Source organism: Dipodomys ordii, unplaced genomic scaffold (genome assembly GCF_000151885.1).
Source record: "Dipodomys ordii isolate 6190 unplaced genomic scaffold, Dord_2.0 Scaffold107, whole genome shotgun sequence".
Taxonomy (NCBI): Eukaryota; Metazoa; Chordata; class Mammalia; order Rodentia; family Heteromyidae; genus Dipodomys; species Dipodomys ordii.
In genome coordinates, this window is record NW_012267323.1 from 4561746 (window position 1) to 4575871 (window position 14126).

At 46.3% G+C, this 14126-nt stretch overlaps 2 protein-coding genes across 3 annotated transcripts in view; both read right to left on the minus strand.

Moving 5' to 3' along the window:
- The window catches only part of Nme6 (NME/NM23 nucleoside diphosphate kinase 6), a 6065-nt gene extending 3402 nt beyond the window's left edge, over positions 1-2663 (minus strand). Inside the window, exons 1-3 of the mRNA XM_013028090.1 lie at positions 2527-2663; positions 1073-1170; positions 1-95 (exon numbers count right to left, since the gene is read on the minus strand). Of these exons, the coding sequence (XP_012883544.1) occupies positions 1-95; positions 1073-1162 (185 nt within the window). The 5' untranslated portion in view covers positions 1163-1170; positions 2527-2663. The remainder of the gene's footprint in view (positions 96-1072; positions 1171-2526) is intronic.
- Positions 2664-4795: 2132 nt separating this feature from the next.
- Positions 4796-13465, minus strand: Spink8 (serine peptidase inhibitor, Kazal type 8 (putative)). Of its 2 annotated transcripts, none has more exons than XM_013028119.1 (6): positions 13405-13465; positions 10204-10267; positions 8586-8635; positions 6958-7079; positions 6198-6240; positions 4796-4903 (listed from the first exon to the last, which is right to left on the minus strand). In XM_013028119.1, the coding sequence occupies exons 2-6, from the start codon at positions 10253-10255 to the stop codon at positions 4892-4894; spliced, it is 279 nt and encodes a 92-aa protein (XP_012883573.1). In that variant the 5' UTR covers positions 10256-10267; positions 13405-13465; the 3' UTR covers positions 4796-4891. The 2 variants fall into 2 exon arrangements, with proteins under 2 accessions (XP_012883573.1, XP_012883572.1); XM_013028118.1 differs by lacking the exon at positions 13405-13465 and adding an exon at positions 13296-13364.
- Positions 13466-14126: the final 661 nt, after the last annotated feature.

Sequence of the window (14126 nt, forward strand, 5' to 3'; positions counted from 1 at the left end):
TCTTGGTAAAACCTCTGGCAATCTTCCCTTTTCCATAATAGTTCTTTCATTCGTACAATCAGGAACTTGTTGTTCAGAATCTGCTGATGAATAGCCTGGACAAATACCACCCAAAGATAAAAATCAATTCAGATTAAGCTGGGGCACTGGTGGCTCAGGCCTGTCATCCTAGCTACTCAGGAGGCTGAGATCTGAGGATTACAGTTTCAAGCCAGCCCAGGCAGAAAAGTCCATGAGAATCATCTCCAATTAACTACTCAGAAATTAAGTTGGAAGTGGTGCTGTGGCTCAAAGTGGTAGAGTGCTAGCCTTGAGCAAAAAAGCATAGGGACAGTGCCCAGGCCCTGAGTTCAAGTCCCACGACCAACAACAACAACAAATCCCCCAAATCTACTAATTTAGAATTTAAAACAAAACACCTGTGCTGACACAAAGAAGCCATGAGGATCCCCATGAAGTTCAGATAGGTCATCCCATTAGTAAATATTATGATCTGGATCTTCAATGTTCTCCCAAACTCAAGCATTCAAGGCTAGGTCCTCAGATACAGGCAGTCTTGGGAGGCAGTGGAAACTTTAGGAGCTAGGGCCTAGTTGAAGGAATTTGGTGTTCATGGGGGTATGCCTTTCAAGGGGATAATATTAGGACCCTTAACTCTTTTTTTGTGCTGGGCTTTGGGCAAATGGAGGACAGGAAGTGCTGTGTACTTCTAGCCTTTTGCTCATTCATTGGAGATTGGCTTTGAACTATGATGGTCTTATCTCAGTCTTTTGACTAGCTAGGGTTATGGGCATGAGTCACCAGTTCCCCACATTTGTATTTGCGCGTGTGTGTGTGTGTGTGTGTGTTGATCATGGGACTTGAACTGTGGGCCTGGGCACTGTCCCTGAGCTTTTTCATTCAAGGCAAGCACTTGACCACTTGGAGCCACAGCGCCACTTCTGGTTCTCTGGTGATTGGAGATAAGTCTCAAGGACGTTCCTGCCCAGGCAGATCCTCAGATCTCAGCCTCCTGAGTAGCTAGGGTGACAGGCGTGAGTCAGTAGTGCCTGGCTGGGACTCAAGTTCTTACCTCCAGAATCAGTGGATGAGCAACTACATCAGGTTTGAGCAAGGCCAGCGTGAGCTGGAGAGCCCGGGGGCTTCGCAAGACGGTGCTCATGTCACTTCCTGCCATTAGAGAGCTGCATTAGGGACCCACCAATGATGGATTCACCCCTCCCTCCTCTGGAAGCCCAGGAGACTCTGCAACCCAGCCAGGGCCCCCCTTCCTGACACTAACCAAACACCTGATACTTACACTTCACAGTGACATACATTGTTTACTTATTTACTTGCTTATTAGCACTCGGGAGTAGGAGCAGGGACTTCCAGCCTAACCAGGGTACAATGACTGATTCCGTGTGTGTGTGTGTGTGTACTAGGCTTTGGACTCATGGCCTAGGCACTAATCCACTAATCCCTTCACATTTTCCTTCAAGGGTGGCACTTCTACCACTTCTCTTTCTTGTATGTGCAGCCTCTAATTACCTCCTACTCAGATAATTTCTCAGCTGGACCCTGGTGGCTCACATCTGTCATCCTAGCCACTCAGGAGGCTGAGATGTGAGGCTCACAGTTCAAAGCCTATCCAGGCAGGAAAAGCCACAAGACCCTTATGTCCAATGAACCACCAGAAAACTGGAAGTAGAGCCGTGGCTCAAAGTGGTAGAGCACTAGCTTTGAGCAAAAAAGAAATCAGGGATAGCACCCAGGCCCTGAGCCCATGACCACCACCACCACCACCACTACCAATAATAATAATAATTTCTCTGAGCTCCTATGCTGTCTCTAAAAGCCCAGCTTTGTGAACGCAGAGATTGTTTTCACTCATTCTAGGCTTGGTGCCATGTGCATGGTGTGCCCAACCCACAGCTGACGCTCATTAGTATCTGAACTTGTTCTAATTATTCCAAGCCCAGAAGGCTAGGGAGTCATCTTAGAGGATCCAGGACCTTTTCTTTTTTCCAGTATCAGGTTACCTGGGCTCTAGGTTTACAAAATGTCAAGGTGTGAAATTGGGCTCAGTGTATATGCTCCACTGAAAGGTGATCCCATCAGCAAATTATACTCTGTGTGTGTGTGTGTGTGTGTGTGTGTTTGCACACGCCGGCCCTGAGGCTTGAAGCCAGGACCCAGGCCTTGTCCCTGGATCTGTTTTTTTTTTTTTCCCCTCAAGACTAGTTAGTGCTCTACTACTGGAACCATAGCTCCACTTATTTACTCATTCATTCGTTCATTCATCCTGTGATTCAAATGGGGAGGAAGAGTCTCCCAGACCTTCTTGCCCAGGCTGGTTTCGAACCGGGATCCTCAGGTCTCAGCCTCCTGCCTGAGAGATACACGAGCCACGGGGCCCCATGACAAGCTGCCTAGGCATTTTCCCCACATGCTGCTCCACCTCCGCCCAACCCCGAGCACCTCTAACCCTCCCCCCAGGGGCGCCATCCCCGAGCCCCACAACCACCAAAGCTTCCCGGGCCTCACCGGGCTCTTCCCTGCGGCGGCGCCGGGCCGTCAGGCACTGCGCTAGGTAGCCCGGTGAGGTCCTTCCGCTCCTTCAGGCGTTCGGCCGGGCAGCCCAAATACGGGAGTCGCGGGGCGGGTTCTTGAGCGGTTGCTTAGCAGCCGTGTGAGGCCGGAAGTCGGAAGTGGGCAGCGCGGGGAGCGAGACCGGAAGTCAAGTGAGACTGGAGGTGCGTCAACGCCGCGGGGTTAGAGCGCGTTAACCGCGCGCCCCTACTTTAATATTATTTGTGGTTTTAGTTATGTATTTTCTTCATGTATTTCAATTTTTTGTTTTTGGTCGGTCGTGGGGCTTGAACTCAGGGCTGTCCCTCAGCTCTTCAGCTCAAGGCGAGCGCTCTACCCCTTGAGCTACAGCGCCACTTCCGGTTTTCTGGTGGTTCATTGGATATAAGAGTCTCACGGTCTTTCCTGCCCGGGCTGGCTTTGAACCACGATCCTCAGCTCTCAGCCTCCTGAGTAGCTAGGATGACAGGCGTGAGCCACTGCGCCCAGCTTTATTTTTATTTTTTAAATACTGTGTTTGCACCTTAGGTGTTTTCAGTGTCTTTGGGAAGATACAGGTGTGTGTGTGTGTTTGCTGGTCCTGGGGCTTGAACTCATACAGGGGTGTGTGTGTGTGTGTGTGTGTGTGTTTGCTGGTCCTGGGGCTTGAACTCAGGGCCTGGGCACTGTCCTTTTGTGCAGTGTGCTCTACCACTTGAACCGTAGGTCCACTTACAGCCTTTTTTTTTTAAACTTTAAATGATTAATGAAACAATCCAGCCAGGCACTAAAGTGCTCACGCCTGTAATTCTAGCTACTTTGGAGGCTGAATTCTGAGGATTGCAGTTGGAAGCCAGCCTGGGCAGGAAACTCTGTGAGACTCTTAACCTCTCACCAGCACAAAGCTGTAAGTGGAGTTGTGGCTCAAGTGGTAAGAGTGCCAACCTTGATCGAAAAAGCCAAATGAGAGCAAGGAGTCCCTGAGTTCAAACCTCAGTACTGAGGGCTGGGAAGGTGGCTCAGTGGTAGAGCACTTGCCTTGCATGCCTGAGGCCCTGGGTTCGATTCCTCAGCACCACATAAGCAAAAAGAAAAAAGCCTGAAGTGGTGCTGTAGCTCAAGTGGTAGAGCACTAGTCTTGAGCTGTAGAAACAAAAACTAAAGTGCAATCAGACCTTGACATATTGAAAATTATATCGCTTATAGGACATAATGGCCAAAGCTTCCACCTTATAAATAAATAAATCTTATAAATATTGCTACTATTTAGGTGCCTTATTCTTTCCATATGTATTTATTTATATTAATATTTATATTTTTGTCTGAGACCAAGATTCAAAAATTTTTTTTTGGGGGGGGTAGTGATTGTGGGGTTTGAACTCAGAGCCTGGGCTATATCCCTGAGCTCTTTTGCTCAAGGCTAGTGATGGATCATTTTGAGCAATAGCAGTAGTTCTGGTTTTGAGGTGGTTCATTTGGAGGTAAGAGTCTCATGGGGCTGGGATGTAGCTCAGTGGCAAAGCACTTGCCCAGCAAGTGCAACGTCCTGGATTCAATCCCCAGTACCAAAAAAGAAAAGACAAAAAAAAAATACAGTTAAGAGAGTCTCATGGACGTTTTTGTCCAGGCAGGATTTGAACCACAATCCTCAGATCTCAGCCTCCTTAGTAGCTAGGATTATAGGAGTGAACCACCAGTGCCCAGTCTGGATTCTAATTCTTGTTTTGCTTTTTTTTTTTTTTTTTTGGTCAATCATGGGGCTTGAACTCTGGGCCTGGGCGCTGTCTCTTAGCCCTTCAGCTCAAGGGGACTGCTCTACCACTTGAGCCATAGCTCTACTTCCAGTTTTCTGGTGGTTCATTGGTCAGAAGACTCTCATGGATTTCCTGCCCAGGCTGCCCTTGAACTACAATCCTCAGCCTCCTGAGTAGCTAGGATTACAGGCGTGAGCCACTAGTGCCTTGGCTGGATTCTAACTCTTGATATGACGTGTTTGTTCATTGGCTGATACTCAATCACCCAAACCACACCCTCAACTCCCCCCCTTTTATATTTCAGTGATCATTTGCTCACAATTTTATGTGAGAATGGTGAGGTCCTATGGCACAAGTCATACAGTTTGGGGATGAAAATATAACAATCTAATATATTTATAAAAAGATTAACAAGGGCACCATTTACCAGCCAGGTTTTCTACTAAGAATCATTTTATTGAAAAAGCATATTAATGAATCTGATTATAAATACTAGTTTCCTCAAGTGTGAGAATTCTCTTCAAAAGAGGATATTCTTGAAGAGTTAACCATTGTACTTCATTTGGTCATCTGAAGACTTAGTAAGTTCAGGAGTTTTTCTGCAAGAGAAATACCTGTTTAGAGAACTCAGTTTGGCTGAGAATGTGGCTTAGTAGTAGAGTGCTTGCCTAGTATACACGAAGCCCTGGGTTCAATTCCTCAGTACCACATAAATAGAAAATCCTGAAAGTAGCACTGTGGCTCAAGTGGTAGAGTCCTAGCCTTGAGGAAAAGAAGCTCAGGGACAGCGCCCAGGCCCTGAATTCAAGCCCCAGGAATGGCAACAAAATAAAACAAAATAAATAAAGAGAAACCAATTTGATCAAATGAAAAGCTAGGAGCTAGCAAGAGGAATGCTAAACAACTATTCTCTGCATTAAGGCAGACTAGAGACATTCTAATTTCATTGGAGAGGTTAAAAAAAAAAGTGGAGAGGAGAGGAGAGCAAGAGTCCAACACTGGTGAATCATACCTGGAATCCTAGTTCTTCAGGAAGTTGAGATGGGAGGATTGAGATTTGAAGTCAACTAGGCCAAAAGTCTGAGAGATTTTTTTTTTTTGAAATCTCCAATTAGCTAACAAATAGCTAGAAATAGAGCTCTGGCTCAAGTGGTAGAGGGCCAGTCTTGAATGTAAGGGAGATCAGGCAGCCCTGAGTTTAAACCCCAGTCACACACACACACAAATAAAATAGAAACAAAGCACAGAGGAAGAAAACATGACCAAAAACCTCCTAGTTTGTTAAATCTATATGATGGACACAGGACCTTTATTAACATTACTGTCTTTAAGGTATGTTGAAAAAAATATCTTTGCCAGCCCTGGAACTTGAACTCAGGGCCTGGGTACTGTCCCTGAGCTTCTTTTGCTCAAGGCTAACACTCTACCACTTGAGCCACAGTGGCTCAAGCCATTCTATGTATGTGGTACTGAGGAATCGAACCCAGGGCTGCATGCATACTAGGCAAGCACTCTCCCACTAAGCCATATTCCCAGCCCTGTTGAACATTTTTTTTTATAACAGAACATTACAAGTCTTTGACAACAATAAGGTGGTTTTTGTTGCTGTTGTTGATTGGTTTGTGCCAGTCCTGGCCTGGGCTGCCTCTGAGCTTTTATTGCTCAAGGTTAGTGCTCTACCACTTGAACCACAGCTCTACTTCTGGCTTTTTGGTATTTAATTACAGATAAAAGTTTCTACAGACTTTCCTGCTTGGGCTCGCTTTGAACCATGATCTTTAGATCTCAGCCACCTGAGTAGCTAGGATGACAGGTGTCAGCCATTGGTGCCCAGCAACAGTGAGTTTTAAAATATATCTGGCTTGCTACTAAAATAGAAATAACATTACTTACACATGATCCGTCATGTTGCTTAGTGATGTTAAACCCTTCATATCTGAAAGAAATTGTATTTTGAGATGATTATTTTTTGCTCTTTTGGTATACCATCAAGAAATATGACTGAATTTTATTTGTGATCTTTGGCTGACTTTGAGGAGGAAACTTGCTAATTCATTAGCCGTGAAAGCATTAACTGGGAGGTTCTGTTTTTGTTGCTTTTTTGTCAGTCGTGGGGCTTGAACTCTGGGCCTGGGCGCTGTCCCTCACCTCTTCAGGTCAAGGCTAGCACTCTACCACTTGAACCACAGCACCACTTCCAGTTTTCTGGTGGTTTATTGGAGATAAGAGTCTCACAGACTTTCCTACCCGGGCTGGCTTTGAACCTCAATCCTCAGATCTGAGCCTTTTGAGTAGCTAGGATTACAGGCATGAGCCACTGGCGCCCTGCTTAAACTGGGAGATTCTTTTTTTTTGGGGGGGGGGTCCGGTCGTGGGGCCTGAACTCTGGACCTGGATGCTGTCCCTCAGCTCTTCAGCTCAAGGCTAGCACTCTGCACTCTACCACTTGAGTCACAGCGCCACTTCCGGCTATTTTCTTTTTTCTTAAGTGGTGCTGAGGAATGGAACCCAGGGCCTCATGCGTGCAAGGCAAACACTCTACCACAGAGCCACCTTCCTAGCCCAGGAAGTCACTTTTATTTTATTTTTATTTAGCATTGGTCACTCTTAGCCTCTTGGCTTGGTATATGGGAGAAGACAAGTCAGGACTTACAGAATTTTGGAGCAGAGATGGCATTCGCCGCTGTAGGTAACGTGGTCACTGCCGCATATGGGTTCACTTGGCTTAAAGTAGGGGAGAATCCAGCACTTATAAATGTTGTTGGAACACTGGGCCTGAAGAAGACATACAGAGCACGGCTTCAGTGGCCTTCCGGTAGTTTCTTTGGCCACTCACTGGTAGAAGCAGCAGGAGATTGAGTAAAGGCCCCAGACTAAGAATTCAGAGGACAAGCTACAAGTCTGAATGACCGATCTCATGTGTGATGTCATGTGTTATGTGATCCTATGATCACAGCAGGGTGAGAATACACCATGGGTGGCTGGGGAAGTGGCTTAGTGGTAGAGTGCTTGCTTAGCATGCATGAAGCCCTGGGTTCCATTCCTCAGTACCACATCCACAGAAAAAGCCAGAAGTGGTAGAGTGTTAGCCTGGAGCGAAAGAATCTGAGGGACAGTGCCCAGGCCCAGCGTTCAAGCCCCAGGACTGGCAAAAAACAACCAAAGAAAAAGAATATATCACAGTGGACAGGGTCTCCACTACAGAAATGAGACCACCCTGAATTTGAGTCATGACCACTTTATTTGTCCATTTTATTTTATTATTTTGTTTTTGTCCATTGTCAAGCTTGAACTCAAGGCCTGGATGCTGTCCCTGAGCTCTTTTGCTCAAGGCTAGAACTCTACTACGTTGAGCCACAGCTCCACTTCCGGTTTTCTGGTGGTTCAATGGAAATAAGAACTATCTGGGCCGGGTGCTGGTGGCTCACGCCTGTAATCCTAGCTACTCAGGAGGCTGAGATCTGAGGATCGCGGTTCAAAGCCAGCCAGGGCAGGAAAGACCGTGAGACTCCTATCTCCAATAAACCACCAGAAAACCGGAAGTGGCGCTGTAGCTCAAGTGGTAGAGCGCTCGCCTTGAGCTGAAGAGCTGAGGGACAGCACTCAGGCCCAGAGTTCAAGCCCCATGACTGACCAAAAAAAAAAAAAAAAGAACTATCTGGGCTGTCTTTGAACCACGATCCTCAGATCTCAGCCTCCTGAGTAGATAGGATGACAGACATGAGCCACTGGCACCCAGCCTAAGCTGTTTTTTGTTTTTAAATCAATATGGTATTCTACCCCTTGAGCCATAACTCTATTTCTGAATTTTTGCTAGTTAATGGGAGTGTCTCATTGATTTTTTTTTTTTTGCCAGTCCTGGGGCTTGAACTCAGGGCCTGAGCACTGTCCTGAGCTGCTTTGGCTCAAGGCTAGCGCTCTGCTAGCACCACTTCCAGTTTCTTCTGTGTATGTGGTGCTGAGGAATGGAACCCAGGGCTTCATGCATGCTAGGCAAGCACTCTACCACTAAGCCATATTCCCAGTCCTCACTGATTTTTTTTTTCCTGCCTGGGCTGGCTTTGAAACATGATCCTCAGATCTTAGCCTCTTAAATAGCTAGGATGACAGGCGTGAGCTCCTGGTGCTCAGCTTGGTAACTCATTTTGTCTGATGACTCCTCTCCTATAAGTTCTCTCTTCTCCAACCTTCTCCATCTCCCAGAAGAAAGATGGAGGCTGCTCAGGGAAAGTGGCTCTGTCCCTTATTCCTGTCCCAAGGAACCAAGGAAGGAGAGCTCACCTTTGTCTCTTCGAAGTTTTCTCCTTTGGGGGCCACAGGAAGAGGGAAGTCTGGAAGACAAAAAGAAAGAAGAGGCAGGCGCCAGTGGCTCACACCTGTCATCCTAGCTACTCAGGAGGCTGAGATCTGAGGATCACAGTTCAAAGCCAGCCCAGACAGGAAAGTCTGTGAAATTCTTATGCCCAATGAACCACCAGAAAACCAGAAGTGGTGCTGTGGCTCAAGTGGTAGAGCGCTCACCTTGAGCTGAAGAGCTGAGGGACAGCGCCCAGGCCCAGAGTTCAAGCCCCATGACCAACCCCCCACCCAAAAAAAGAGGCTACGCCTCCTCTTTGGTGCATGGTGTTTTCCCCCAGAAGAGCAAAGTATCGCAGCTCTTCTGCCTCTCATCTCCTGGTGAAGAAGAGATCTGGGTAAATGACAATTTCTTCTTCCTCTGTTCTTGAGGCTCTTTGTGCTCAAGGCTAACATTCTACCACTTGAACCACAGCACCACTTCTGGTTTTTGAGTGGTTTATTGGAGATAAGAGTCTCCTGGGGACTTTTCTGCCCAGTCTGGCTTCCAACCATGATCCTTAGATCTCAGCCTCCTGAGTAGCTAGGATTATAGGCATGGCGCTGGTGCCTGGCTTGTAAATGATAACTTCTATAATCTGTAATTGTTTCAGAAAGCACACAAGTTATAAATTATATGAAAGAGTTACAATGAGATGCCTTAAAAGATGCTGAGGGTATTTTTTTTTTGCCAGTCCTGGGGTTTGAACTCAGGTCTGGGCACTGTCCCTGAGCTTCTTTTGCTCAAGGCTAGCACTCTACCACTTGAGCTACCACACCACTTCTGGGCTTTTTATGTAGTACTGAGGAATTGAACTCAGGGCTTCATGCATAGTAGGCAAGCACTCTACCACTAAGCCACATTCCCAGCCCATAGTGTGTAGATCTTTAAGCATTTCCTTATAATCATCAACACGATTAACCAGAATAATAGCAGAGTCCATTTTTACAGAGTCTGGTGCTTGGATTTGAAATATGTAAACATACAGATTCAAGGGCTGGGAAAGTGTCTCAGTGGTAGAGTACTTGCCTTGCATACAGATTCAAGAAATAAGTATTTCCAAGGTCCGAGTGTTTTAGATGAGAATGTGGTATTTTGAAAAGTTTATTGAGTCAGGGTTTGGAAAGCCTGGATCTAACCCCCAGCTTGCTATATCTATATCTGTCTGTCTATTTATCTATCTATCTATCTAGTCTTGGGACTTGAACTCAGGGTCTGGGCTCTTTCTCTGAGCTCTTGTGCTCAAGGATAGTGTTCTTAACACTTGAGCCATAGCTCCACTTCCAGTTTAGTTCCGGTGTTTCACTGCAGGTAAGAATTTCACAGACTTTCCTCTCTGGGCTGATTTTGATCCGTGATCCTCAGCTCTCAGCCTCCTGAGTAGCTATGACGATCGGTAATCAACTCTTTTCTTTCCTCTGAATTGTAGTTTCCTTAGCAACAGGAGTGATGAAGAGGTACACAAAGCTGAATGGCATTTCACTTCCGATTTCCAGCCACCCCTCCCCAGGATCTGAAAATCTACCGTAGAAAATACAAATAGGCCAAAGGCCTGGAACTTACCAATTGCAAAGGCAGTCCACACAGAGATGGTTAGGACCACAACTGCCTTCATGGTGCTGATGAACTGTGGAAATAGGCAATTTCTGATGGTGGTAGCACGCCCAGGGAAGAGGTAAGTAAACTCTAGATACCCCAGCTCCTCTTGTTTAGAAGGTTTTGCGTTTTTTGTTTGTTTGTTTGCCGGTCCTGGAACTTGAACTCAGGGTCTTGGCATTGTCCCTGAGCTTCTTTGGCTCAAAGCTAGCGCTCTACCACTTGAGCCACAGCGCCACTTCTGGCTGCTTCTACTTAATGTGGTGTTGGGGCATCAAACCCAGGGCCTCATGCATGCAAGGCAAGCACTCTACCACTGAGCCACCTTCCCAGCCCCTCTGTGAGACTCTTATCTCCAATAAGCCACTCAGAAAAAGCTAGAAGTGGCGCTGTGGCTCAAGTGGTAGCATATCAGCCTTCAGCACAAAGAGGCTCCCAGACTCTGTTTTAACTTTTTTTTTTGCTGGTCCTGGGGCCTGAACTCTGGGCCTGAGTGATGTCCTTCAGCTCTTCAGCTCAAGGCTAGCACTCTACCACTTGAGCCACAGCACCACTTCCAGCTTTTTCTGCTTATGTGGTGCTGAGGATTCGAACCCAGGGCCTCATGCATGCAAGGCAAGCAGTCTACCACTGAACCACCTTCTCAGCCCCCCAGACTCTTGTTTTAAAGCCTCAGGGCCAGTCCCTCCCCCCAAAAAAAATTCAGTGTAGGAATGAACTACTCTTGGTAAAAAAAATGAATGATCAAACAAACAAAAAAAAAAAACCACCCAAAAAGACAAGAGTCATAAGACTTTCAGTGGACTTGTCTACCGGCTTGTCTGGGCTGGCTTTGAACCCTGATTCTCAGATCTTAGCCTCTTGAGTAACTAGGATTACAGGTGTGAGCCACCAGCACCTGACAACAATGATCCTTCCCTCCCTCCCTCCCTCCCTCCCTCCCTCCCTTCTTCCTTCCTTCCCTTCCCTTCCCTTCCCTTCCCTTCCCTCCCTCATTCATTCTTTCTCTCTCTGCTAGTCCTGGGGGCTTGAAATCAGGGCCTGGGTTCCATCTCTGAGCTTTTCTGCTTAAGGTTGGTACTCTTACCACTTGAGCCACAGATCCATTTCCAGCTTTTTGGTGATGAGTTGGAGATAAGAATCTCAAAGACTTTCCTGCCCAGGCTGGCTTTGAACCATGATCCTCAGATCTCTACCTCTTTTTTTGGACAATCTTAGGGCTTGAACTCATGAACGCAGGACCTGGGCACTGTCCCTGAACTGCTTTTGCTCAAGGCTAGCACTCTACTACCCCACAGCACTACTGGCTTTCTCTGTTTTTGTGGTACTGAGGAATCGAACCCAGGGCTTTGTGCATGCTAGGGAAGCACTCTACCACTAAGCCACCTTCCCAGCCCCAGATCTCAACCTCTTGATAGCTAGGATTACAGGAGCAAGCCACTGGCACCCAGCTTTGAAGTTCCTTTCTATAGGAAGGAAAGAGTCAATCTGTAGAACAATCCCATCTGATAGAATTGTTTTCTGCTTAAGTGAGGAGGGTTCTACCCAATCACAGAGAATGACTGGATCATATGAAAGAACTGTTGAAGCTGGGTGCTGGTGGCTCACCCCTGTCATCCTAGCTACTCAGGAAGCTGAGATCTGAGGATCCCAGTTCCTAGGCACTAAGTTCAAGCAAACACACACACACACACACACACAAACACGCACGCACACCTACAAAGAACCACGGAGATCAACCACCGCCCAGCCCTTGGGTACATAGAGATAAGTAAGCTCAACGTCACATAGTTCCAAATCTTGCTCAGACAGTTTTCAGATACACAATCTGCTTTCTTCTAAGATAAAGGGATGTGCCACTCTACCTCAGCAGTGGCTCAGTGGTAGAGTGTTTGCCTAGAATGCACAAAGTCCTGGGTTCGATTCCTCAGTACTATGTGCAGAGAAAAAGCCAGAAGTGGTGCTGTGGTTCAAGTGGTAAGAGTGCTAACCTTGAGCAAAAGAAACTCAGTTCAAGCCCCAGGACTGGCAAAAAAAAAAAAAGAGGGAAGAAGAGGAAGGGAGGAAGGAAGGAAGGAAGGAAACTGGGCACTGGTGGCTCATGCCTGTAGTCCTAGCTACTCAGGAGGCTAAGATTTAAAGATTGTGGTTTAAAGCCAGCCTGGGCAGACAAATGTGAGACTGTTACCTCCAAATAACTAGTAAAAAGCCAAGTGGCTCAAGTGGTAGAGCACCAGCAGAGAAGCTAAGGGTTGTAGTTCAAAGCCAGCCTGGGAAGGAAACTCTGTGAGACTCTTATTTCCAATGAACCACTCCAAAAGAGCTGCAAGTGGCGCTGTGGCTCAAGTAGTAGAGTAAGAGCCTTGAGCAAAAGAAGCTCAGGGACAGTACCCAAGGCAAGTTCAAGCCCCAGGACTGGCAACACATACACAAGAATAAAGAAGGAAAAAAAGAGGGGGAAGGAAAGAAGGAAGAAAAGAAGGCAGGAAGGAGGGAAGAAAGGAAGGAAGGACTGATGTTGAAAAAGCAGAATTTTACCATGACTTAAGTGAAGAGTACCTGCCCAGCAAGTATGAGATCCTGAGTTCAAATCCCAGTATCACTAAAATAAGTTAGTGAAAAGACAGAATTTTAGAAGCTACTGAATGACGCAGGGGATGGGGGATGGGTGGGGCGGGGACTAATTAAAGAATATCTGTAAGGGAAAGAATACAGGCCCAGAACTTTCCAATCAAACTATTAAAAAGTTTCTCCCGGGTGTGGTGACTTAGGCCTGGAACCCTAGCTATTCAGGAAGCTGTGATCTGAGGATCAAGGTTCAAAGCCAGCCCAGGCTAGAAAGTTGGTAAGATTCATCTCCAATTAAGCACCCAAAAAAAAAAAAAAGAGAGAGAAAGCTGGAAATGGAGCTATGACTCAAGTGGTAGAGTGTAAACCTTGAGCAAAGAAAACTCAGGATCAGCACTCAAACCCTGAGTTCAAAACCCAGGACCAGCATGTGTGCCCGGACACACTCATCACACACACACACACACACACACACACACATTTCTATTTACCACTGAGGTGGACGGAAATCACAAGGAACCTGGCAGACGCTTATAAGTCAACAGATGGTTTGAAACGAGAAGAGACAACACAAGGGCTATCTGCTCCCACATTCCTTACCGGGTCTGAGTTTGTTACCTTGGTAACCAATCAAATTCACTGATGGAGTAACCAATCAAATTACTGAAATGAAAACCAGAGACAATTTACCAACTTGAAATGCTTGACTGATCTTCCAGAAACAACAGTACATGTCCACAGATTCAATTTGCACATTTCCCTCCGTTCTCCACATTTTCCAACATACGTGATATATCTAGATCATTTCTACCCAAGCTCTTTCCTCAGTAAAAGCAAATTATAAATAATACAACCTATTTTTTAAAAAAAATTCCTATGCAAAAGCTTGCATATTAATAAGTTTGTCTTACCTGCTTTAACTTCTTGTAGTTTCTCTGAGAAACTGGCTGGACAGGAAGGCAATTTGGCAATTTGAAAAGGAAATAACTAGCCAGGCTAAAGGTATTTATCTTCCTGGCCTTATAGTGCCTGGAAGGAAAACCGAGTGAAATTTAAAATTAGGAAATATAGTCAGATGCCTGTGACTCACGCCTGTAATCCTAGAGGCTGAGATCAGAGGATCATGGTTCAAAGCCAGCCCAGGCAGAAAAGTCCATGAGACTCTTATCTCCAATAAACCACCAGAAAACCAGAAGTGGCGCTGTGACTCAAGTGGTAGAGCGCTTGCCTTGAGCTGAAGAGCTGAGAGACAGTGGCCAGGCCCTGAGTTCAAGCCCCATGACTGACAAAAAAATAAATAAATAAATATAGCTCAAACCTAT

Excerpts from the sequence above, each read along its gene's own strand:
- Spink8 (XM_013028119.1), bottom strand. The coding sequence starts at position 10,255 with ATGAAGGCAGTTGTGGTCCTAACCATCTCTGTGTGGACTGCCTTTGCA. Across the intron at positions 7,080-8,585 it reads AAAACTTCGAAGAGACAAAG|GCCCAGTGTTCCAACAACAT; the intron begins GTGAGCTCTCCT and ends TGTCTTCTTCAG. Across the intron at positions 6,241-6,957 it reads CATCTCTGCTCCAAAATTCT|ATATGAAGGGTTTAACATCA; the intron begins GTAAGTCCTGAC and ends AATTTCTTTCAG.